Source organism: Lepidochelys olivacea, assembly GCF_965140295.1.
Source record: "Lepidochelys olivacea isolate rLepOli2 genome assembly, chromosome: 10".
Classification (NCBI taxonomy): domain Eukaryota; kingdom Metazoa; phylum Chordata; order Testudines; family Cheloniidae; genus Lepidochelys; species Lepidochelys olivacea.
Genome location: NC_140420.1, coordinates 18,530,949 through 18,555,511, shown reverse-complemented (window position 1 = coordinate 18,555,511; position 24,563 = coordinate 18,530,949). Strand labels below are relative to the sequence as shown.

At 40.6% G+C, this 24,563-nt stretch overlaps 1 protein-coding gene across 2 annotated transcripts in view; it reads right to left on the bottom strand.

Annotated features, from left to right (window-relative positions):
- Window positions 1–24,563, bottom strand: part of SMG1 (SMG1 nonsense mediated mRNA decay associated PI3K related kinase) — a 117,850-nt gene that overhangs the window by 8,591 nt on the left and 84,696 nt on the right. For both annotated transcript variants that reach the window (XM_084642090.1, XM_084642089.1), the window contains exons 36-54: window positions 23,877–24,038; window positions 23,208–23,425; window positions 19,555–19,709; window positions 17,665–17,887; window positions 14,549–14,795; window positions 13,598–13,827; window positions 12,680–12,928; window positions 12,103–12,241; window positions 11,912–12,021; window positions 10,241–10,459; window positions 9,572–9,762; window positions 9,050–9,222; window positions 8,543–8,822; window positions 6,945–7,217; window positions 5,459–5,693; window positions 3,617–3,843; window positions 2,957–3,107; window positions 2,684–2,873; window positions 1,093–1,562 (exon numbers count right to left, since the gene is read on the bottom strand). In XM_084642090.1, the coding sequence (XP_084498216.1) occupies window positions 1,093–1,562; window positions 2,684–2,873; window positions 2,957–3,107; window positions 3,617–3,843; window positions 5,459–5,693; window positions 6,945–7,217; window positions 8,543–8,822; window positions 9,050–9,222; window positions 9,572–9,762; window positions 10,241–10,459; window positions 11,912–12,021; window positions 12,103–12,241; window positions 12,680–12,928; window positions 13,598–13,827; window positions 14,549–14,795; window positions 17,665–17,887; window positions 19,555–19,709; window positions 23,208–23,425; window positions 23,877–24,038 (4,142 nt within the window). The remainder of the gene's footprint in view (window positions 1–1,092; window positions 1,563–2,683; window positions 2,874–2,956; window positions 3,108–3,616; window positions 3,844–5,458; window positions 5,694–6,944; window positions 7,218–8,542; window positions 8,823–9,049; window positions 9,223–9,571; window positions 9,763–10,240; window positions 10,460–11,911; window positions 12,022–12,102; window positions 12,242–12,679; window positions 12,929–13,597; window positions 13,828–14,548; window positions 14,796–17,664; window positions 17,888–19,554; window positions 19,710–23,207; window positions 23,426–23,876; window positions 24,039–24,563) is intronic.

The window sequence follows — 24,563 nt, the reverse complement described above, 5'->3', positions numbered from 1 at the left end:
CCCATCACAGGTTAACAAACAGAATATTTGAGAAGACATCTATGAAACAGTTTAGCAATTAATGTTTTAATTGTTATTGCTTATTATTTTTAAAAACAACTCATTTACATTTAAAATAAAAAACAATTTCCTACTCCACTTTTCTAAAACATACAAAACATTCCAAAAGGAAGACTTATCACAATACTACACTCAACCAAATATCTACATAGCAGAAATCATTAAAGGCTCGTCTTCACATACAGCGGTGCAGCTGTGCTGTGTAGCACTCAGTGAAGATGCTACTACGCTGATGGGAGAGCTTCTCCCATTGGCAGAGTTAATCCACCTCCCCAAGAGATGGTAGCTATGTCGATGGGAGAAGCTCTCTTGTCAAGAAAGCGCTATCTACACAGAGGATTGGGTTGGTATAAATGTCACTCAGGGGTGTGGATTTTTCACTGTGGGCACTGCACTCCTTTAAATCCCAAAGATTTAAAGGAGATATCCTTTAAAGGAGTGGGAAAGAGAGGGGGTGGGGTTGGGGCTCCTATGACTGGTACCGCAGGAAGCCAAATCCCCTCCCTTTACAGCCTCTCTTACCCCTATTCAGAGAGGGGAAGGGGAGGTCCAAGCTGCGGGTTGCTTGAGGATCACAATGGGTAAGGGAGAGGGCTGATGGAAGCCTCCCGGGTACACACTGAAATAATTACGGAATTACCTGCACCATACACTTGTATCTGTCGGGTACTCCCAGACATTTAAAAATACATTTATGGCCTAATTAAAACACATCCAGTGTCTCTGGTCCTTCTTCTGGCATAGCCAGACACTGGTTTATATATGGTTATTTCCAAAACTTAAATTACAAATGGTCATGTCTGCACCCTTGAGAGCAGCTAGCTCCACAAGCTACCACCAGCATGCTACGCTATTCTTCCACATCTGTGTATTAAACAAAATTTTAAAACTGAAAACTAAATTAAGTTTACTAAAAACCACCGACATTCATTATACACTCCACAAGCAATATGCATTTTATGTACCTGCATGACACAACTGATGCATATTTTTAGATGAACAATTTTGGAAAGAGTTTACATATGGTTTTACCTGGAACATGGCAATATGCAATTGCACCCTCTGAAGGCTAGTCTTGCAAGAAGAAATACTGGTTTCAAGTCTGCGCACTAAATCATGTTTCTTCCATGCTGTGTCATATGAACTGGCCAATACTGTTGCCCTGTTCATGACCAACTGTGAGAACTTGCCAATTTGGATATTGTGTTCTACAGCTTTCTTACACAGGTCATCCACAGAAACTTTGCTTTCTGCTCCAAAGTCCTTAGCCTCTACTTGAGCAATGATATCCACACCCAGAGCACTGATGAAACTGCACAAGGTAAGCCCCAAGGCTTGATTTGGAAGGCCAATTAAAAGCTGTCTCACAAAATCTGCTGTAAATGCCTTTATAGGTTTAGCCATTTGGTCTTCACTAAAACAAGAATTTCTATAAAGGGCTTTCACATTGACAATTTGCACAGGTCCATTTACTGTGTTCTGATCTTCAAGTGAACTTGATCCTTTAAAAAATAAACAATATTTCATATAAACATTTTGTATATCTAGAAAAATTTCATTTATTTTCTGCATAGACAACAACATTATTACATGACAGAATTTACATTTATTTTCTAGACCGGGGTCTCAAACTCGAATCACCAGGAGGGCAACATGAGGACTCATACATTGGCCTGAGGGCCACTGCCCCCGCCCCTGACTCCATCCCCACCCCTGCCCACGGGGTGCAGCAGGGGGCTCAGGGCAGGGAGTTGGGGTGCAGGAGGGAGTGCGGGGTGTGGCAGGGGGTTGGGGTGCAGGCAGGGGGCTCAGGGCAGGGGGTTGGGGTGCAGGAGGGGTGTGGCAGGCGGCTCAGGGCAGGGGGTTGGGGTGCAGGAGGGAGTGCGGGGTGTGGCAGGGGTTGGGGTGCAGGCAGGGGGCTCAGAGCAGGGAGTTGGGGTGCAGGAGGGGTTCGGGGTTCCGGCCCGGCGCTACTTACCTTGAGGGGCTCCAGGGTGGCGGGGGTGCGCACCGGGGCCAGGGTAGGCTCCCTGGCTCTGGCCCCAGCCCCGTACCGCTCCGGGAAGCGGTGGGCACTGCTTCCCTGCAGCCCCGGGGGAAGGGGGAGCAGAGAACTCCGTGAGCTGTTCTTGCCTGTGGGTACCTCCCCCGAAGCTCCCACTGGCCGCGCTTCCCCATTCCCGGCCAATGGGAGCTTCAGGGGAGATAACCACAGGCAAAAACAGCTCACGAAGTTCTCTGCTCCCCGTTCCCCTGGGACTGCAGGGAAGTGGTGCCAGCCACTTCCCGGAGTGGCGTGGGGCCCTCAGCACCACAGGGTTGGCAAATCCATGGGCCGGATCCGGTCCAGGTCTATAGTTTGCCCACCCCGGGCCTGGAGGTAGGCTGGGGATGGGACAGGGGACAGAAGTCGTGTGGAGCTTGGCGGGCTGCAGGGAAGAACCCCGCGGGCCTCGTGTTTGAGACCCCCTGTTCTAGACACTAGCATCTTAAAATATGTAAGTTACAAAAATACAGATTAGTTTCACTCTGTACTCAGATCACAGGTAAAATGGTGTAGAACAGGGAGGTTTCCTATTGCTATGAAACAAAAATGGTTTCTTTTACATTCATGCATATTTACCTGACAAAGTTTTAGAAAATGTACCACAGAGTCTGAAAAATTCTTTAATTGTCTGTAGTCTCTTTAGAAAGAAAATCTCCTCTAGAACTTGTCGATTATCGTCATCGTCAAAGAAATTAACTTGAGTGCTCCGGGCTTCCCTGATTATATCAATCTTACGCCAAGTGACAGGTACTTCCATCTTGTTTAGCTGAATGAAAGTAAGGAAAGGATTATTTTCTTGTTTTATAAATGCCTTATGCCTCAAGGATATTTTGAAAAATAAAGCCATACCTTTTCAATTAACAAGCCAAATGCAGTTTCTACTTGGGCAAACATTCCATCAAATGCAACCAAAAGCATCTGACCAGCTGACATTTTTGGAGTTTCATCAACTGAACCATTTCTTGGCTGAATTAGTTCACCATACTGAGCATGAAGTATTCTAGGAAAAAGATAAAGGGGTTAAGATATTTTTGCTACCAAAAATACCTATGGCCACTGGTGATTCTATCTGACCAGGAAGTCTTGTGCAGAAAACTCATTCAAACAGTGGCTGCTGCAGGAACTGCAAAAATTATGAATTCCTCACTCCAGTTCACAACCTTCTCAGATTTTAAAGACACTTGCTCTCCTGAAATCTCATCTCTCCATATTTTCCTAAGTTTTTCTTTTTAAATCTCTAACATAAAAGTGTCTGGCTAAAAGAATGGTCTTGTGTTGCCTGGACACTTTGGGAAATACCCCAAACATCAAATGTATCTTAATGTCTAATTTATGCTGATTAAAATATAAAAGTTTTCATAATCTCACATTTATACTCATTTTACTATTATTCATTGTTAGGTGACAAATAATCAAATTAAAGACAAACCAACAATTGGATATGGTGGGTTAGAATACGGCAAAACATACTGAATTTGAACTAAAGGAAACACACACAAAACTATTTACCTTGCAACATCAATGTAATGAGTATGTGTTTCTTCTTCTAGCCCCATAGCTGTATTTCTTAAATAAGCTTGAAGAGATTCAACCAGCGTTTGCAAAGGGACTCCATCAGTTGTTTGTTCAATAAGATTGTCCAGTTCATGAAGCATACTTTCTAAAGTGTACTCTCCTTTCATTAAACACCTAAGAGCTTCTGGAAAAATGATCTGCCTGAAGTTTGAGTTCAATTCCTGTCAGAAATATGCAAGAAGAAGAAAAAAAATAGCTTCTTCCCTTTTTAGGTGTCCTATGCAATGACTTATTTATATTATAAGTATGCCACCTACAGTAAAGGTTGTTTGAAGACAATAGACTATTGACTAGCAAAAGGATCAGAAACTTGATTCAAATATTTTATCATATAAATTGAGAATAGGAAGCCCTGTAACTTTGAATTTAGATGTTCTAAACCTAAAGCAATGGCATTTTACATAAACCAAAGGGTTTTAAAACATTAAGTAGTAAAGGCAATATCTTAGAGAAAGTGTCTTGTTGCCCACTTTGTCACCTTTTCATGACTTATGCAGATTACTGAACCACCACTCTGTAGCAAATAACCAATTTTGTATGGAAAAATAATTGGAAAACATTTAAAGTAGTTTTAGCTTATCTGACTGCTGTTTAGCAACTAGAAATTAGGAGCTCTAGCACCATGTGACCAATCAGCTCTGCAAGGACTAACTGCAAGTGCTCTGCAGATGACTGGTAGTACAGAGACTTCATTTTGAGAACCACTATTTTCACTAAGCAGAATGCATCTGAGGGCTAAAGCACATTGTGTAAGGTATCAGCCAGTGCCCTCCATCTCCAAAACAAGACAGGATGCACCAAAAGAAAGGTTAGTTAGCTTAGTTTAGTAAGATTTTCAAGTCTCATCCAAGAACTCAAAAGGAAATATGACCATATTTGTGTGCAGTGCAATTAAGTTATATGCATGCTTCTGAAACATGGGTTAATGCTTTGCACTTATAAAATAGCACCTTTCTTCAGAGACTGTCAAAGCCCTTTATAAAGGTGGGTAAAGAGTGTTTTTGAAAAGTGACTCGGGAGCACGAAAATCCTCAAAAATGTAACAGTCACACCTGTCATAGCCAAATGGATGGCTGGTGAAAACCAAGTATTTGATCCATATGATTCAGAGTTGCCCTTAAAGTGAAAAGTTTCTATGGATTAGCACTCTTCTGTAGGTAAAATGAAGATAGTTAATCTCCCCCCCCCCCCCCCCGCGTCTGGGAGCTGAGGCCTGTAAAGTATTCCTTTAGTGTGTTTCAAACAGCTTGTGGTTTTTTTGTTTTGTTTTTTGTTTTTTTTTTGGGGGGGGGGGGGAATAAACTGTAGCTAGAAATAAATAGAAATGAGAAATTTTAAACACTATTTGGAAACCTTTTTGGACTCCCAGCGATAGGGGTCATGGAATACTATGAAATAACAGCAAGACATAAAGCTGTTACTTTGACTAATTTGTTGTTTGACTAATTGTTGTTACTTTGACTAATTTGACTATCCCCATCTTCTATATCTCATTATGGTTAATAAATAGTAACTTTTTTCAAAATTTTGGGTTGCATTAATAGTTTGTTTTAGTCATTTAAATATGAAGTAAAGATAGTAAAAATAATAGGTTGAGAGTCAGGGAATAAATGGGATATTTAAGACTAATTCCTGATGAAAGACTTCTGGTGATAATGTAAAATAATTATAAATACTTTTTTAGGAGAATTTCTGGAACACAACATAAACTATATGGCTCCACCAAAGCCAAAAAAACAATGGGGAAAAAAACAATGGCATAAAAGTACACTTCACCTGAAGTGAGATGTAAACTCCATTAGCTAAGTGAACTGCTTCTGATGCTTCAATTGGGTTTGGAATGTCCAAGTCTTGTGGGACCAGATGACATTGCTTCAACAACTGCACGAGGCATGTAACATTCCCACTCATGCTACACAGCTCCTCCAAGAACCAGGCTCCATCCCTTGAAGTCAGATCAACCAGCTGCTCTCCAGCACTAGATGCAGCACCTTCCATCATTAGATTACGTCTAAATGAAGCAATATTTCTGTTAGACAAGTAAAAGCACATGTGCTAATGCATATTACGTTTACTTTGCTACCACTTAAATTGATAAGCTAGCCATAAAAACATGGAATGGAACAGATCTTAAAAAAAGGCAACATATTTTATAGTATATTCTAGGCAATATGATAATTTAGATTTCTAATACTGATATTAAATTGATAAAATGATTTTCTAATTAAAATCAATAACTCAAGTGTAAAAAAAATTACCTTTTTTGGCCAAAAAAGGAATATATAATCATCTGTGATGACCTGGGAAAATGTCTGTTATATTTCTTATGAATACTGTGTGACTGTTTCCCAGCAATTGTGTATTGCTGCCTGCCTAAATGCATAGCGTGAAATCAAAGGAGGCTGTAAAAGGATGTTGAGGAGCCAGGTAAGAGGAGTAACACAATGAGACAGATAAGACAGCCTCTTAGGTAGGCAGCTACAAGGGAATTAAGATAACAGTGGCTCGGCCATCGTGTGCGTGGGGGGGGGGGGGGGGTTGGTGAGGGGACGACGACATGATGATGATATTGGATTCATCCAAGCTAGGTTGTTTTACTCTTCCAAAGTTGAACTGAGATCAAAGGAGAACCTGAAAGATCAGAAAATCCTGACAAGTTTAAAAGGTGCTTCTGGCAGAAAAGTCAAAGTAGGTGGGGAAGTGGTCAGAGAGGCTGGTCAGGATGTGACAGTGAAAAGGCTAACAGTGACTGACATTCAGGGACTGGGGGGAAAAGCTGCAAGCAGGACAGACTGTTTCACCCAACTCAAGAGATGGGGAATAAGCCAGACTCTTTAATCTCAGCTATGGATTAAGAGGTTAAAAGCTTAGGTAAGGAAATATGCATGTAGGTTTCTTATTTTAAATCCACTTCTCTAAGCACTGAGTATCTTTAGGAAAAATAAATCATGCTCTTTTTTTTAAATCAGCTGTTTCTGCATTACTACACACACATACAGTCACAAGGCTCCCAAAAGGGAAACCTTGCAGTATCCAACCCCCGCTGGATATCCTGAATTAGTCACAGGTGGTAGCCAGGGGGGCTGTAACCCAGAGACAGTGGTTGGATCACAAGACCCCCACCACAAAAAGAAGTGGAGGCACAGGCCTGAAACTGGAAAGGGTACACTAAGGGGACTGGAAAACGGTCTCATAGGGGGCAGTCTATCCAGGGACCATGAGATCATCTACCTATAGTATATTTTATAAACAGACAGCTCACCTTGTAAGGGTGCAAAGAGCAGATATTATAACACTTGCTAGGCTCAATGACCCCTCCTCTCCATTTTCATGAAGGAAAACCTTAATGCAGCGTTCAATTTCTTTCAACTGTTCCTCACACACTGGCACAGTGACTGCTTCTTGTTTCAAACGTTCCACCTGTCTGATTAGTCTGTTGTTTATATCTGCTGCATATCTTTGAAGAGTCATTTCTGTAGCAGTTATGAACTGACATACAGCTGGAGGTGGCTGAGGAGCATACTGCATTTCATACCTGTAAAATGACAACAAAATGACAAGTTCTCCTTTCTGACGCTCTAACAAGCTGCATTCCATTCCCTAGGAAGAGTACTCCTTATTTAAATAGGAACTGAATCATCAAATATTTTGGGCCAAATTCTAGATGTGAACAAAGTGGACGATGGCCACCTTACTTTGGCTCTTCTGTCAAATCATGGACTTGTAACTCATTCAATGGCTCCTGACATGGAGTACAATAGTGCATGGACAGCTCTGGTGTAGATCAAGTCTCTCGGTCAAAAAAAAAAAAAAAAGATGGCAAAAAATTCACAAGATTCCCACCCCCTCCCCCTTTTCTGAAAATTTTGGTTCTTCCAAACCAGTTTTAGTCTGCTTCTATACAAGTGCCTGACCCAAGTCATGATGTCCATCCACATTTCCCCCCCTACTTTTGGCACAAAAAGAAATCATGAGAGTTGATCTAAGCCAGGATACAAATGCAAATTAACACTGCTTTTGTTTTGAATGCATCTCCTTTTATCGAGGTGGAGAGCTTACGTTCACTTCCCCTTCATTACCCAGAATTCGATCCTTTGTTTCCAGAACATCTCTAATACAGTAGATGCACTGAGTATATTGATCTAGCAAATTTTTTTTTTTTTGAGTTAAAATAAAGTCTTCCTTCTTCAGTGTCACCTTTCAACATTTTTTAGGGAATGAGTTGGCAATAAATTTAGAATAGCACCGATGTAAGTCAATGGACATCCTACCTTTCTGCCTTTTGATTATAATCCAGCATTAACACTAAAATCTATTCTCAGGATCAATTTGTGGACAACAAGCCAGAAGTCTCCTAATTTCAGAAGTACAATTAATGTTAAAAACCACGAACCATGCTACTAAATACCAGTTCACTGTGCTTTTGAGTTTTTCTACCACCCATCATTGTAGTATTTGATAACAATGCCAAAGTCCCTAGTGACCTCATGGAGTCTCAGGCACTTCTTTTTCATGATCAAAACTCTGCTTGGTGTGGGGTAGCATTTTGTTTTGTTTTAAACCATGACGGTCACTTTCCTAGAGCTGTGCACAGCCATTAATCACAAAATAAAGCAACAATATTTATAGTTCTGTTTTGTCACTACATGGATGAAGCTGTGACCACACTTTACAAGATATTCTCTATTATCTTTTTAAAACTTCTGTAATAGCACTTTAAAAGAAACAGTCCTTGGAAAGACTATGGCATTTTAATATAAAACAAAACTTTAGTATTTTACATTTCCTGCTTAATATAAAGATATCTGGAAAGTAGCAAGGATTAAATTACTAGGGAAATCCATTGTGCTGTCAACTTACTTCCCGTAGAGATCCTGACAACGTTCTATGGTCATGTTACAGATGAGTTCTTCCATCCATGTCTTCCACTGCTCAATTCGGTGTTTCTGAAACACAGCTTTGGGATACTGAAGAGCTACTGTTGCATAGTTATGCAACTGTTCAAGACAGCCACGTAAAACAGACCGCCTCTGTTGAAGAAAAGCACCAACCTCTCCCTCTAGCTGTTCACACTGACTGATCAAATGTGCCTGGCCAGCATTCTGTAGAAAGGCTGTTGCTGGTACATAACTTGGGGGACCTTTCAAGAAAGAGATTAAATTTTAACTATTTTCCTGTAACTATTGGTGATCACATATGTAATATGACCATAATTTAAAATCACTTCTTTATATGTATAAAACCAGAATATTACAAACATACTTTTAAGTCATTTGTTAAGAAAACATTTGGTTTTAAATACTAGTTCAATTATTTTGTCATGGATAAAAATACCTAGAGAAGGATACAATACTGTTTATTTCATACCAAGGTCCATTTGGGTGCTAATTTCTTGAAGAAGACTTGCAAGTTGTGTTGCCTCTAAATTATTAAAAGCAGCTTGGTAATGTGTTATCCACTGCTCAAATTCATTCAGCTTCACTTGGATTGCTTCCTGAACAGCTCTTTGCTGTGATTGCAGCTGGGTGTGTTCAGAATACCTGAGTTATAGAAGTCAGCGAATCTATTAACCGCCATATGAGAAATATTTAACTACACCGATCAAAGCAGTACTAACTCAATTGATCTGAAAATCTGTTTTATAATTTTCACAGGATTACATATTATAAAAAGTTAAAAACAAATATATTAAAAACTAATTGTATTTGCACTGTGAGAACAGGTTTCTCACTGCTGTCAATCTCGGGTTCGAAGTAACCGTTATAAAATTAACCAGTGTGCAGACAGCATCCTATTCATAAAAAGCTGCAATGTGCTAACAGTGCAATATAAAACAAAGCTTTAAGATCCTCAAATAAATGCACTGTAGAAGCATAGATATTTCGATACCTGTGCTGCAATGTATGAGATGGGTGATCCACTCCTTCTGCTCCTTCTAGAAATTCTATCTCTTCTAGTAATTTGCCTTGCAATTTTTCAATGTCCGTCAACTGTTCTTGCAAGCTTAGATACTCTTCTAAACTGCTGTCCAGCTTAGGAAGCACAACCAGCATTTCATCTCTGTTCTTAAACCAGTTTACCTATAAATCAAGATATAGAAATTAGAAAAATAGATGTGATACTTATTCAAATGGATAGAGGAGGGAGTACTTCATTTCTGCGCAGCTGCTCAGCTGTAATCCATGGGTACAGGTTTCTTTCACTCTCACAGGTATTAAGCTTTTAGGATATAGGTCAATATTTTGACCAATGTCTCTAGGCTTCAGATTTCAACCCTGTGGCCCAAGGCAGGAAATTTCTTTAGCACATACTTAACCTTCATGTGCTTAAAAGTTAAGCGTGTTCTTAAGTGTCCTTCCTAAACAGTGACTTTCCTAAATCTGGGCCTGAATTAGCTCAATAAAAGAGGTCAGTATTATGCTCTTAGTAAATAGTATTTCTAACATGCAAAAACTACTTTAAAATGTGAAGAATTTCTATTCATGAGACTTTTAGCTTTTTTAAAATGTTTTATCTGATAGTATAATGTGAAATTTTACTTTAGTGACTCTACTTCACCTTTATCTCAGCTACTCTTGAAGAAAAGAGGCTACGAGTGATGTCTCTTTCCATCTCTCTTTTGCTCTGTTTGTTTTCAGCCTGCTGGCCACCACCACCATACACAGCCCCAGCAAATCCTGCTTCCCCTCCTGCTGTCCAGTCCACAAGAGGATCATAAACAAAAGCCTCAAGCAACGTAAGCAAAGTCTCTCTCCCACGTCGCATAATATGTAGAACCTGTATTTTGTGTATTTTAACAAGTTTAGTCAGGTTAAGTTATCCTCATAAAATAGCACAGTTTTTAAATACAATATATACATTAATATTTGAATAGCTAAATAAAGCAATCCATAACTTTCCTGAAGGTGGATATACTGAAGTATATACAATTATAGCTGCAAGTTCAAACAGCACTTTCTTGAGTTTCAGCTGCACCAGAGTTTGCGTTCTAACCTTTCTTCACAAGCTCCTAACTCTTTGAAAACATTTACTTTGGGGATGAATTTTTCTGTATTTGTCTCTGCCCAAAGCTGATTTTTCTTTTCTTATTTGTGCATAAAGGGTGCAGAGGTGGGAAGACAGAGAGAAGAAAAGTAGTAGAGAAAGAAGAGGAAAGATAATGACAACCAAGCAAAATCCCTTCAGTCATCTGAGTTATGGTTGAGTAAATAAATGTCAACTTCCCCCTTGTGTAACATATAAATAAAAAAATAAAAATCTCTTTCTCTCTCTTTTTTTTTTTAAATAAAAAAAAAAAACCTTGACAGTACACCAAAAAAACCTGAAGTCTGAAATACATATAGTCTTCCTGGAGAGCTACTTCATTTGTTTGGTATGCAGTAATAAATAAAAAGGTTCTTAGGGGCTGAAAGAAGTCTCTGAACATGCTCAGTAGTAAGTGAAGATCTCAGTGAAACTTAATGCCTTCTTTGTCATATCACCACAAATTCTCCAGAAACACCCCCTCAATTTACTATTAGAATACAAAAACTTTTCAGGTATTAAATTCTCTAACCATCTTATATATCCCCATAAGACATAATAGATTCATAGACCTTAAGGCCAGAAGATATCATCAGATCATCTAGTTAGACCACCTGTATATCACAGGCCAGTACATTTCACACAATTACCCCAGTACTGTACTCAATAACCCATGTTTAGCCAAAGCATATCTTCCAGAAAGGCATCCAAGTCTTGATTTGAAGACATCAAAAGATGGAGAATCCACCACTTCCCTTGGTAGTTTGTTCCAATAGTTAATCATGCTCACGTTAAAGGTGTGCCTTATTTCTAATTTTAATTGGTTGACAGGTATGATTGGCTATGTGCTTCTTACATTGCATTTATCTCAAATTTTAACATAGTATTCTAAACATAATACTTTATATTTCTGATCTGGAGAGCCTAATTTTTAATAGTCAGTTAAACCTGCCAAACAATGGACCACTGTGATTATGCCAACATCTGGAGCTAAATTTTATATACTTGTACACTTATTTTTTTTTTAGGGTTTCGCATAAATATAAAATGTCCCCAAAATAATACTCTTATTTCCTCCATCTCAAAACACAACATTTAAAGAATAAGAATAGAATAAGGCTTTGAAAAGGCAGTAAGGAGAAGGGAAGCATTTCCAAACAAACACAGATGAGAGTTCCCCACATTTCTAGAAGTCACACAGCCTACCTGTTCACAAGAAAGCCTGAAAACCCCTTCTACTCCTGTTACTCCAAGTGCTGTTTCAATATTGTGTGTCATCCGGAACGGAACTTTTTCTGGTACTCTAAGGCTTTTTCCTTCAAGAGAAAGATTCAGATTTTTAATTATTAAGAAAAGGTTATATTTGAACAATGTATATAAAAGAAAATATTTTTTACCTTTTTCAAAGCAAACATTGTAATCTATATGTACAACTTCTCCTGTAGTCATGTCGATAAGAACATTATCCAGATGTCTGTCTCCAAGACCAATTATATAGCCAACCATGGACATAACTGCAGTGGATCTTGCGTATGACTTTAAAGAAAATTTCAGAATAATATTTTGGGTTTTATGAACCTTAAAAAAACATCACTTAATATTTTTATTATTCTTTTTAGGATAATTCACAGCAGTCAGTTGCAAGTTCTCCTTTACTGATTGTCTCAGGACATCTACCAACAGAGCACTCATTTATTTAAGAACTTCAATTAATAGGCTAATTAAGATACAGGTAATCAGGTTTCCCACTTCTTTCTAGGTCACCATTTTTTCTGCTTTTACTTCCAATCTCTCTCGCTCCCTTCTTCCAACTACCCATATTAAAGCACACACTTCTGGTAAGTGATGGTTCAATAGTACTAGCTCACCTGTCCCTACAAGAGTGCCATTGCTATAAGCATCCCAAGCATCTACTGCCCCTCACTCAAGTCAAAAATATGGTTTTAAAAAGGAAAATAATGTAGGTTAGCTTACCTGTGTAACTCTCCACCACTCATCAGGTGTAGCACATGATGACCAAAGTTCTTTAGCTAGAAGATTTGGTGGAGTTGCTTCCATAAGCTCCTCTAGAACAGCCTTCATTACATTCAAAGGCCAGTCACGACGAGATACATCTAGACTAAGCCCAACTGCCTTCAAAGCAGGTCCAATTTTACTGTAGTAAAGTTCACTGGGTCTAGGTACTATTCCAGGATTTTGAGGGGTCTGGTAAGAATCCTGAGCCTACAAGAAATTGAATTATAAAGCTATCTTATTTATTCTACTACAATACTGAGTTGAAGTTATCCTAAAGTCAGTTCAGACTAAAAAAGTTGGAATCTAAATCCTCTCTCCTGATTATGACTTGCAGCGCTTGGACTAACTATTTCAAATTCAGGACATTGGTTTTTTTTTTAAATTTAGGACGGTGATTTTCAAAGCACTCAGCACCGTCTTACCTCAACTTCTACTGAAGTCAATGGGACTTTTATAACTAATTCAGTGGCAGCAGGGTTAGGACAACATTTAGCACTTCTGAAAATCCCTTTCTAAAGCTACAGAAGGTAAAGTGACAAAAGAGCTAAGAATGAAAAGAAACAAATGGTTTAGAGTAACTTTAGCTCAAGCCATCCAAAAATGCTCCTACCCTTGAAGTATCATGCAAGAATAGTATAATTAAATTAAAATATGCCTAAGAAACGTTCCTCTCTCTAAAAGACAAAATTTGTCTATACAGTTTTGCCTGACATCTGATCAAACCCATAAGATATGAACATACAGATCTGCTCAGAACGAATGCATGTACAGATAAAAATAATGAAAAATATTTTAATACTTGCTTTAGGTTTTAAAGCAACTTATAATATATTCCACTTCTGAGAGGCGCTAATTAGTTTAAAATACAGTAGTTACCTTTTGAGCTTGTAAAGCAGCTTCTCGCTGCTGCCACCGCTTGTAAAGGCCAAATAAAGGAGTGGCTCCATCCACCCATTGAATCAGGCCTGATCTCGTTCCCAGCGGAGTCACAGAATAGTGCCTAGCATGAAACCGTGGTGTCTCTTGACGATTAATTGTAGCAAACATGGTGTTCACAATTGATAAAAACTGCATGATTCTCTCATCTAGATGTAAATCTTCTAAACCTGTATTATAAAATTTAAAAGTATTCTGTTTAAAATTTAGCTTCTACAACTAAAATAATAAAAGCTCTTTTTTCTTAAATGAATCCCCCAAAGTAGCATTTCTGAAGTGCACATTTCATTTTAGACTTAAAAAGCTATATATCTATCCAGGCCCAGAATGGGTTCCTAAGCAATGGGGTATTTGCTAAGAAAACAGTCCTTGCGCTTGGGCTGCTGTTCTAACTCCACGGGAGAAGCATGCAAGTGGAATGCCAGCTCTGCAGATCACTTCACTACCATTCACGCCTCAGGCTGACGCTCTCTCTTCAGGCTACTGCATGAGTTTTGTGAGAGAGTTCAGCTGAGAAGAAAGATCAAAACAGGCTGCAGCTGGGACTCTGTTTTCTGTTGCAACAGCCACAAGGACCCACAGGCCTCTTCTTCTGAGAGTCAAAGAATCTTACAGAATTTCTGGAAAGAAAAGCTGATGGATGATGGATACTATTACATATGGACACCTACAATGTCTTTCATCCACTGTTCAGGTATAATTTTAAGGGCTACCTAAGAAGTTTTTTGGCCAGGCTGACTTTATCAGAATACACACTCAATGTTCACAATACATCTTTCCAACTTTAGGTGTGCTACTCTCTAATTTAAAGTGAGTGTAAGCCTGAATAACATACATATAAAACATGTAACTCCCTCCCACCCCAATCCTGAGGAAATTTCCAGGTCTTACCTTTGAAAAGGTATGGGTAGTTCTTCCCATCTGAACCCAAGAAAAGGAGTTTTTTGGGTTTGGTTTTAGTAGGCAGAATTGTGATAGTACTCCCCACGCTTTGAATCGTGACTGTGTCTCTAGCGGACACTTCTCCAGGGAGTGCTATTTCAGTGTTCATCGTGGCAGCCAACCAAGGACTAATTTCTTCAAGGCGTAAGATGTAACTAGCACGTTTCTGTGCTCTTTGTTGCAAACTTAGCATAACCTTTTAAAGAAATGGTTAAAAAGCTGAGGTTCAAGCTGATGTAGTGGTAAACATTTACAAAAACAAACAGATTTTCCACTTTTGGGGGGAAGGAAGGAAGGAATCTCTTTCTTATTGGTGACAAAACCATATCAAAGACAGTAACATTATTTTCACCATTTTTATTTAACAAAAGAAAAGATTTTGGCTTAGAGAAAACTGTATTTATAAGAAGGGAACTCCCTTAAAGGGGCTAGTTCCTGTATTTATTAAGATTTGGTACTAGGTCTGTTTTGGGAACAGAAGAAAGGACAGGACAGAGCACTAGAAAGTTACTTGCTACCAAGAAATCTGCAGGTTTCCTCACTTCTGTTTTGCAGAACAGGCTAACTTTAATATATAAATTGGTTTTCTTGAATAGCATCCATCTACCAATCTGGTTCAATTACCAGGTTGGCTCTGGCCATTTAACAGTTGGACATCATCTCTCTTTAGGTATGTCTACACTTAAAACGCTGTAGTGGTTCAGTATAGACACTACCTACATTCACGGGAGGGCTTCTCCTGCCAGTATATATAAATCCACCTCTCTGAGAGGTGGTAGATTAGAAGAATTCTTCCATCGACCTAGTGCTGTCTACATTGGGGGTTAAGGTCGGTATAGCTATGGGCTTGCCTTCACATACAGCGCTATAATGGCACTGCTGCAGTGCTTTAGTGAAGACGCTACTACGCCGACCTGAGAGCTTCTTTCATCGGCGCAGTTAATCCACCTCCCTGAGAGGTGGTAGCTATGTCAACAGAAGCTCTCCTGTCGACACAGTGCTGTCTACACAGAGGGATAGTTATACTGACCTATGTTGCTCAGGTGGGTGGATTTTTCACACCCCTGAGCAACATAGTTATATCGTAATAGGTCTGTAGCACAGACTTAGCCTATGTCTCTATACTTTTCACACCCCTGAGAAACATAGCTACACCAATGTAAGCTCTTGGTATAGACCAGGTTTCAGTTCTCTTTTCCTGCCTGTAAGAGCTCTTTTGTTGCTACAACGCTCTAAAGCATCAGCAATAGAATAGGATAGGAGATGACCAAAAAGGAGTCACAAGACAGATCCTAAGACTTAGCGGGTATGAAGTGGGAGATACACAGGTGTCAGAGGGTAGGCACCTGAAGGGGTCAGGGGCACAGCCTACCTCTGAGAGGCTCCACAAGGGGGAATGAGACAGCTCAGGTTCACCTAGGAGTAGTTAACTCATGAAGTAACTGGGAGGCAGTTAATTCAACAGTTTAGCACCTGGACATGATAAAAGGTACCTCAGTTAGAGGGGGAACTCCTGAGGAAAAAGGCAGCTGCCAGAGAGGCAGAAGGCCTGCAGAGAGGATCCCAGGAAACTGGTGAGAATCCAATGCTCCAAAAAGGGAGAACAGAGCAAGACACTGGGGAAGCCTATAGAGGAAGAAAGGTAGGAGGCAGCTCAGGGAGCAGCAAGGGACAGAGAAGGATTGGTTCTGATGTTCCAAACAAGGGCCCTGAGCTGGAACTCAGTGGCATAATGGGAATGGAGTCAGGTGGTATAGCTCCCCATCCTGCCACAGGGACCGCTAACAGATAAAGGCCTCATATTACAGTAGGTGACAAAGACGTTCTGCCAGGTCCAGAGCTGCTAACATTGAAGACTGTCTCTACACAGTGCTGGGTTTGAGACCTTTAATGAAACAATTTAAAACATGGTAGTTCATTGAACTTGTTGAAGCTCCAAAGTCAGGCTTAAACCAATAGAAAAATATCAACCAAATGCATTGGTGGAAGGATTATAAAAGTCTCATTACTTCATAACAAAGTCACACCAAAGAAACCTTCAGAAAAGAGCTGTATTTCCTACCTTGATCTAGCAGCTCAAGTCTTCCAGTACTGAGATGGCAAAGCCAGTATCTGGAGGAACTAGGAGAGACTGCAAGAATTGTGAGATCTTTGAGTAAGACTGTCAGGTGGTAGAAAGCAGGTCATGTAAAGAGAACTGGAGAAGTTGAGGACTGCTGTTAAAACTAACTGGAGCACTGCTGGACTTCCAAGAGAGGAAATGTGTTCGGTAGCAGAGTCTGAGATAACTAGGCTCATGGGGAGGGAGATGGGGAGAAATTTGAAGAGATAGGATGGGAAAAACAGGAAAGGAACAGCTGCTTGCTCCTATCATTTTCCAGGATCCCACAGACTAGAAGGTAGGAGGTTAAAAAAGGAAAGTACTATCAATGGTTGGAAGGTTAGTAGTGGAGAGGGTAGAGATATAAGCTGTATTTGTGGCAGAGGCAAAATACTAGGATGTGGTGATAACAGAGCTCCTAAAAGGCCTGGAGAGGGCATAAAAAAAATGTGCACATGGAACATTACTCTAATTGCAAGGGATGAAGCCAACCTATAGTCAGATGGTACTGGAGGACAGATGCTTATTGATGCAGTGGTAGCTCTCACACTGCTTCATTCTGCAGTCTACTTAATCCATGAGAGGATATTTCCTTTGTCTTAAGGCACCTGTGCCTTGTTCCTAAGCATGTTATTCTGCAAACTATAATTTGAGCACCACTGCCCTAATTTGGCCCTATTATGATTTTAAACAAGTTCCCAATGTCAGCTTCTGCTCGAGACAAAAATATTTGCTATGTAATGAGGACACAAAATCTGTCCTTGTTAATCTTCCAAGATTCAACCAGCTATGATCTTGCCCTAAAATATGACGACATTCAAACCCATGATACAGAGGAAGAGACTTTGATTGGTACATTAGTCATTCCAGTAACAAGTAAGAAGTTAGTTTAATCATATGTAGCAGAAAAAGTTATCAGATTTTATATATAATTTTCTTTACTAGCATGTTGAAGACACAGTACCTCTTTAAATGGGATCCAGCTGCTTCCAGGTTTAGCAGGATTAGAAGGGTTCTTAAGTTTTTCTAAAGCATTTTCAATTGCATCTCCATAATTGTCCTGAAACCACTTTTCATGAGGAGTTTCTGCAGGAGCTGCAGTGATGCTTTGTACATGTTCCAAAGCAAATACAATGGGCTTCATTAGAGCTGTATGCTTTTCACGCATGATTGCTATCTTTTCCTCTCTATGTAGGAAGGAGAGAAAAAATAATTCTATACCAGCTTTAAAAATGAACTATTTTAAAACAAAAGGCATATTTATTATAGGATATATCACACTGACAGTTACCCAGTTAAATACAAAGTCTAAATTAAGATGCCAATCTTTCAGGATAAATATAAAATAGAAGAAAATAGGTATTTTAACACCAGCAAGCAATATTTAAAAACCCATAAGTGAGCCAACGAGATGTTAATACCAGGAAGAGAAAAAAGCTACTTATGCACACCCAAAACACTTAACAGTACTTCTATATTATATTATAAATGTCAAATAAATGTCTATATTATAAATAATTGTCAAACAACCACCAAGGAACAAGCTCTTTTCTTCTTCATAAAAAAACACTGCAAAACAAACCTGAATTTATATTTCCAAATCCATTGGACTTTCATTTGTGATGCCTTTCAGAAGAGGAGGCAATAAACACTTGGAACTTGTCAATGGTTGATGTTTCAGGACAGGAGACAGATCAGTCGTACCAGAAACACTTATGTCTAACATTTCAAAAATGTTGGGTACAACACTAGTGTTGGGTACAAAATTATACTAAATAAAATGTCTTATCATTGAAAAGACGAATCACAGAAGTGTTACTAGTTAAATTTAGTATATTTTTCCATCTTCAATCTTGCCTACCAGTGCAGAACTTAGAATCAAACAGATATATGATAAAGGTGATCTCACACATTAATAAGAGACAACAAACTGAAAAGCAGTCAAGACAGGGATGTCCAACCTTTGGTTCCCAATTCTCTACATTGTGGCCTTTGAGGGTGGCTGTGTTAAGAAGAAAATTTGTATTTGGTTACATATTGAAAATATGGTCCCCTGAGCTTTGGCTTCTAATTTTTTAAACGGAAGCCTCTGAATCAGCCCCATCACTATGGGGAATAGAGGCACAGCCTGTCACTTCTTCCTTTCCAGTCACAGAAGCTGCTCTGGTGTGAGCAGGGAGGACTCTGAGCAGCTGCTGCTCCCTCCCTGGCTGCATGTAGCACTGCATATGAGGAAGCAGTAATAGTTTTGGCTTCTTTATTGTCTGCTTCCATGCTAGACAGAAGTATTGACAGGGAGAGCAGGACTGAAAGTCATCTGATTCTTCTGGAGGCTAGACAAGTGCTTCAAAAAGCATCACTTCCCTCCTCCACACAGCCACCCAGGAAAGGGAAAAAGACAAGCTGAAAATCGATTAAAGCTTCCTGTACAAGCCTAACATGAGCTGTTAACTGTCCCTCCACCACCGTACACCAGAGGTGAATAGCTGGAGTACAGTGTACACCAGCCACTCCCATCTCTACCCTTGACAAACCTCTACACAGCTGACAGGAGCCTGTACTAGGGCTGTAAGAAGGGAAGGAGTAGGATATGAATTCTGTAGTTCTACACTCACAGGTGACTGCTCCATACTGGGGGAATCCACAGCAAGGAACGTATTGCTGTATATTTTGCTCCACTTGCACCTTCTGTGTGGTGCAAATGGAGTGCACCAAAGTACCAGCTGTGGCACCCTGACCTCTGATACCGATTTAGGAGGAAAAGCATGACTGGTCAATTTAATAATTCTACTGCGCAGCAACAATCTGTCTTCTCTCGCCCATTTTTACTTAGAAGTTATTCATGAAAACCTACTTCCGTAGAGTGTTGTTGTTTTGAACTCTCTTGACTTCATCTTCCAGTTGCTGAATCCGTCTGAGGACATACATGTGCTGCTGCAACAGCACTCCCAACCAAAGTTCATCCCACAGAACTGTAACTCGGCGCAGCTCTGCTACTAGCATCTGAACCTGTATAAAATAAATTAAAATGCCCTTATTTTTAAAGTTCAAGATTTTTTTTCTAGGTCATCTATTTAATAGCAGCTTGAACGTCTTAAAAGAATGACATCCTTACAGTAAGATCAAAGTTACACTGGAAACTTTAGTAACCATCCACGCAAAAGAAACAAGTTACTAACTTTTCTGTAACTGTTGTTCTTTGAGATGTGTTGCACGTCCTTGCCAGTGTAGGTGTGTGAGTGCCCAGAGCACATTTGCCAGAATTTTTTCCATCGGATCGGCTCCTGCACCCCCTGATGCTACATGCTCATAGCACAAGTATAAGGGGCCCCACTGACCCCACACCTCTTCAGGTTATTCTTACCAATCGCTTCAGGAGAGGGAACAGCGGGCAGGTCTTGGAATGGATATGTGCAACACATCTCGAAGAACAACAGTTACAGAAAGGTTAGCAAATATTTTTTCTTCGAGTGCTTGCACATGTCCATTCCAATGTAGATGACTCACAACCAGTTGCACAGGAGATGGGCTCAGAGTTCAAGGACTCATTAATGATCCGGAGGATGGCGTGGACTGCACCCTCAGCAAGTTTGCAGATGACACTAAACTGGGAGGAGTGGTAGATATTCTGGAAGGTAGGGATAGGATACAGACGGACCTAGACAAATTAGAGGATTGGGCCAAAAGAAATCTGATGGGGTTCAACAAAGACAAGTGCAGAGTCCTGCACTTAGAACAAAAGAATCCCATGCACTGCTTCAGACTAGGGACTGAGTGGCTAGGCAGCAGTTCTGCAGAAAAGGACCTAGAGGTTACAATGGACGAGAAGCTGGATATGAGTCAACAGTGTGCCCTTGTTGCCAAGAAGGCTAACAGCATTTTGGGCTGTATAAGTGGGGGCATTGCCAGCAGATCAAGGGACATGATCGTTCCCCTCTATTCGACACTGGTGAGGCCTCATCTGGAGTACTGTGTCCAGTTTTGGGCCCCACACTACAAGGATGTGGAAAAATTGGAAAGTGTCCAGCAGAGGGCAACAAAAATGATTAGGGGACTAGAACACATAAGTTATGAGGAGAGGCTGAGGGAATTGGGATTGTTTAGTATGCAGAAGAGAAGAATGAGGGGGGATTTGATAGTTGCTTTCAACTACCTGAAGGGGGTTCCAAAGAGGATGGATCTAGACTGTTCTCAGTGGTAGCAGATGACAGAACAAGGAGTAATGGTCTCAAGTTGCAGTGGGGGAGGTTTAGGTTGGATATCAGGAAAAACTTTCAGTAGGAGGGTGGTGAAGCACTGGAATGCATTACCTAGTGAGGTGGTGGAATCTCCTGCCTTTGAGGTTTTTAAGGTCAGGCTTGACAAAGCCCTGGCTGGGACGATTTAGTTGGGGATTGGTCCTGCTTTGAGCAGGGGGTTGGACTAGATGGTCCCTTCCAATCCTGAGGTCCCTTCCAACCCCGATATTCTATGATTCTACGACACACTGACTGCAACACTGCCCGGCCGAAGTTGGCATAATCTCTGGCTTGCTGGGTAATGGCAAGTGTGCTGAGAATGTGTGCGCCGAGGGCCAGGTTGCTGCCCTGCAGATATCTTGAATAGGGACTTGAGCTAGGAAAGTGGCCTAAGAAGCCTGAGATCTTGTGGAGTGAGCAGTCAGGTTAGGTGGACGAGGGATTCCCACGAAGTCATAACATGCCCAGATACGTGAAGTAATCCAAGACAAAATCCTCTGGGCAGAGATGGGGAGCCCCTTTATTCGCTCAGCTATCATTATGAACTGTGAAATATAAAATGCCAGGGGCCCTCTAACATCCAAGGAGTGCAGACACTGTTCTTCTCCATCTGCACGCAGCTTAGGGTAGAATATTGGTAGAAAAACTGCTTGGCTGCAATGGAATTGTGAAACCAATTTTGGGAAGAACTTTGGATGCAGACACAGCTGTACTTTATCTCTGAAGAACACTGTATACAGGGGTTCCACCATGAGGGCTCAGATCTCTGAAACTCTTCTGGCTGAAGTGATGGCCACTAAAACAGCCACTTTCCAGGAGAGGTGAAACAGTGAGTACGTCGCTAGCAGCTCAAAGGGCGGGCCTGTCAGCTTTGACAGGACAAGGTTTAGGTTCCAAGGAGAGATTCGTTTATTTATCTGAGGAAACATCCTCTCCAGGCCTTTGAGAAAACAGATTACCATTTCATGCGAAAAGACCAATCTCTTGTCAACTTTAGGATAGAAAGATGAAATTGCCACCTTGTTGTTTCAAGAGCAGAAGGTACTCCAAAGTAAGTTGCAATGAGGATTGTATAGGTGGAACCCTCCATTGGGAAGACCAGATGGAGAATTGTTTCCACTTTGCCAGGTATGTTACCATGGTGGAAGATTTTCTACTGCTTAGTAGGACTCTATGAATCTGCTCTGAGCAAGCTTGCTCTTCAGGATTCAGCCAGGTGCAGTGGGAGCTCCACTGAAAGGCTTGAGGATGGTGAGTGAACCAGTGCTATCTGAGCCACGCCGGGGCTATAGGGATGACCCGTGCTCAATGCTGCTTGATTTTCGACAGAACCTTTCAAATTAAGGGAATGGGGGGGGGGGGGGGAAGAGTGTAATACAGGTAAGTTGTCCATGCCAACAGGAAGGCATCCGTAAGAGACCCAAATTGTGGCCCCTCCGGGAGCAAAACTGATGGCATTTCCTGTTGTCGCAGGTAGCAAACAGGTCTACAAAGGTAGTCCCATACCTAGGCTCTGGAAGATGTCCCTTGCCATGTCTGGATGAAGGGACCACTTGTGGCAAGTGCAGAAGGACCTGCTGAGGTGATCTGCGAATTTGTTGTGTACCTGGCAGGTAAGATGCTTCTAGGTAGATTGAGTGTGTAATGCAGAACTCCCACAGCCAGACTGCCTCCTGCCATAGGGAGGAAGAGAGCACTCCGCCCTGCCTGTTGATGTAGTTAACGCAGTGATAGTGATTTAGCAGGTCTGGTGAAGACACGATTAGTCGACTTGCCACAGGAAGAGCAGGGCTTAAAACCCCATGACAGAGGCATACCCTGGCACTAGGGAGCAGACAAGCCTCTCCAAATAAGTACAGAGGCATCCAAAACACACTAACTACTAAAAGTAGTGCTACCACCACCACCACCAAACTAGCTAAACTACAAGAACTATATACCCCAAAAAAGGAGAAAGAAACCACTGGAAGAGATTGCCTGAGCAAAGAGGTAAGTTCCAGTATCCGTCACAGGCGGTAAGAAGGAACTGAAGGGATGCGGGCTTGGCGCGGCTACATACTAGCACTATGAGCGCACAGCACCAGGGGGCGCTGGAGCTGACCCAACGGATACTGTGAAGGGAAAAGATTCTGGCAATTGTGCTCAGGGCGCACGCACACCTACGTTGCAATGGACACGTGCAAGCACTCAAAGAATACATAATTTCACAAACTGTATGTCTGGTTACAAGTCAGCCTGAATAAATTACAAAAAAACAAATTTATTTTACCTGCAACACCATTGTTGGATTTGCAGTAGACAGCTTTTCTACAATTTTGCTGTAGCAGTCCTGCATCATTGCTTGGTCTTCATTTAATCCATTTTTTGGTTCATCCTTATTACTTTCTTGAGAAGCCGGGGGACTTCCTCCTTCACATTCACCACCTAATAGTTCTTCACCTTGAATGTTACCTAGCAAAGTAGGGATTGCAGAGGGCAACTTGCTCCCTAGATTAGAAAAAGTGTATTGAATAATATATATACTGCAGTAGCATCCAAAGGCCAAATTTTGAATCAGGGCCCCATTATGCTCGGTACTGCACAAACTTATGGAAGTATAAAAGGCTTAGATATAATATATGAAATCATAATGAAAAAATTATGGTGTGCCAAAGGGGTCTTCGTACAAGGTACTAGAATTTTAGACAGTTTACAGGTGTAGTCCATAATACGTCACACCTTAAGGAGTGTTGTATCGAAAGATATAACCAAAGTGAACTTTTACTGTATAAACAGTAGAAGTTCAAACATACTGCATTCTAGCTAGCAGCACACATACATAGACTTGCTGTACTTCTCAGCAAATTGTTTAAAATGGACCTTCTGAACATCATTTCATTTATCAACTATTTGGCATTAAGTAATAACCCCAACAACAACAAAAAGAATCCTTCCATACCTGAAGACTGGGATTCACTGCTAAGTGAAATGGTACCCACTATTGCAGGGTACAATATAAGATGAGGAGAATCTTGAGCTACTCGACACAGTAAATTGCAAATACTTTGACGAACATATATTTCAGGGTGGTTCAGGCGGGAGAAGAGTTGAGGAATAATACCTTTATAAAAAAAGAGCAGAAAAAAGGGCTACATTGATTTTTGTACACTGAAGCCACAGAAAGATGTTTTCAGTGATGTGTAATTTTTGAATCATGAAACGTTCTCCTGTTATTTAAACCACAGCAAGATCTCTACCTTTTAGTGTATGGGTACTAGATTATTTCCCCCTACCATTCAAGAAGCAGAGTCAATTATATTTAGTACATAAATCTTGCAACAGAGCACTAGCAATTGAGTCCTGCACATTGGGCCTGTTAGCGTCATATAGTTTTTAGGGATTGCGTCACTAGAAGCTCCAAAAAAGAAATGTGATTTTGTGACAATGTAGAAGGTGCAATAAGGAGAGACCCATTTCCACTCAAAAAGAAAAGGAGTACTTGTGGCACCTTAGAGACTAACAAATTTATTTGAGCATAAGCTTTCGTGAGCTAGAGCTCACTTCTTTGGATGTGTGCAGTGGATGCATCCGATGAAGTGAGCTGTAGCTCACGAAAGCTTATGCTCAAATAAATTTGTTAGTCTCT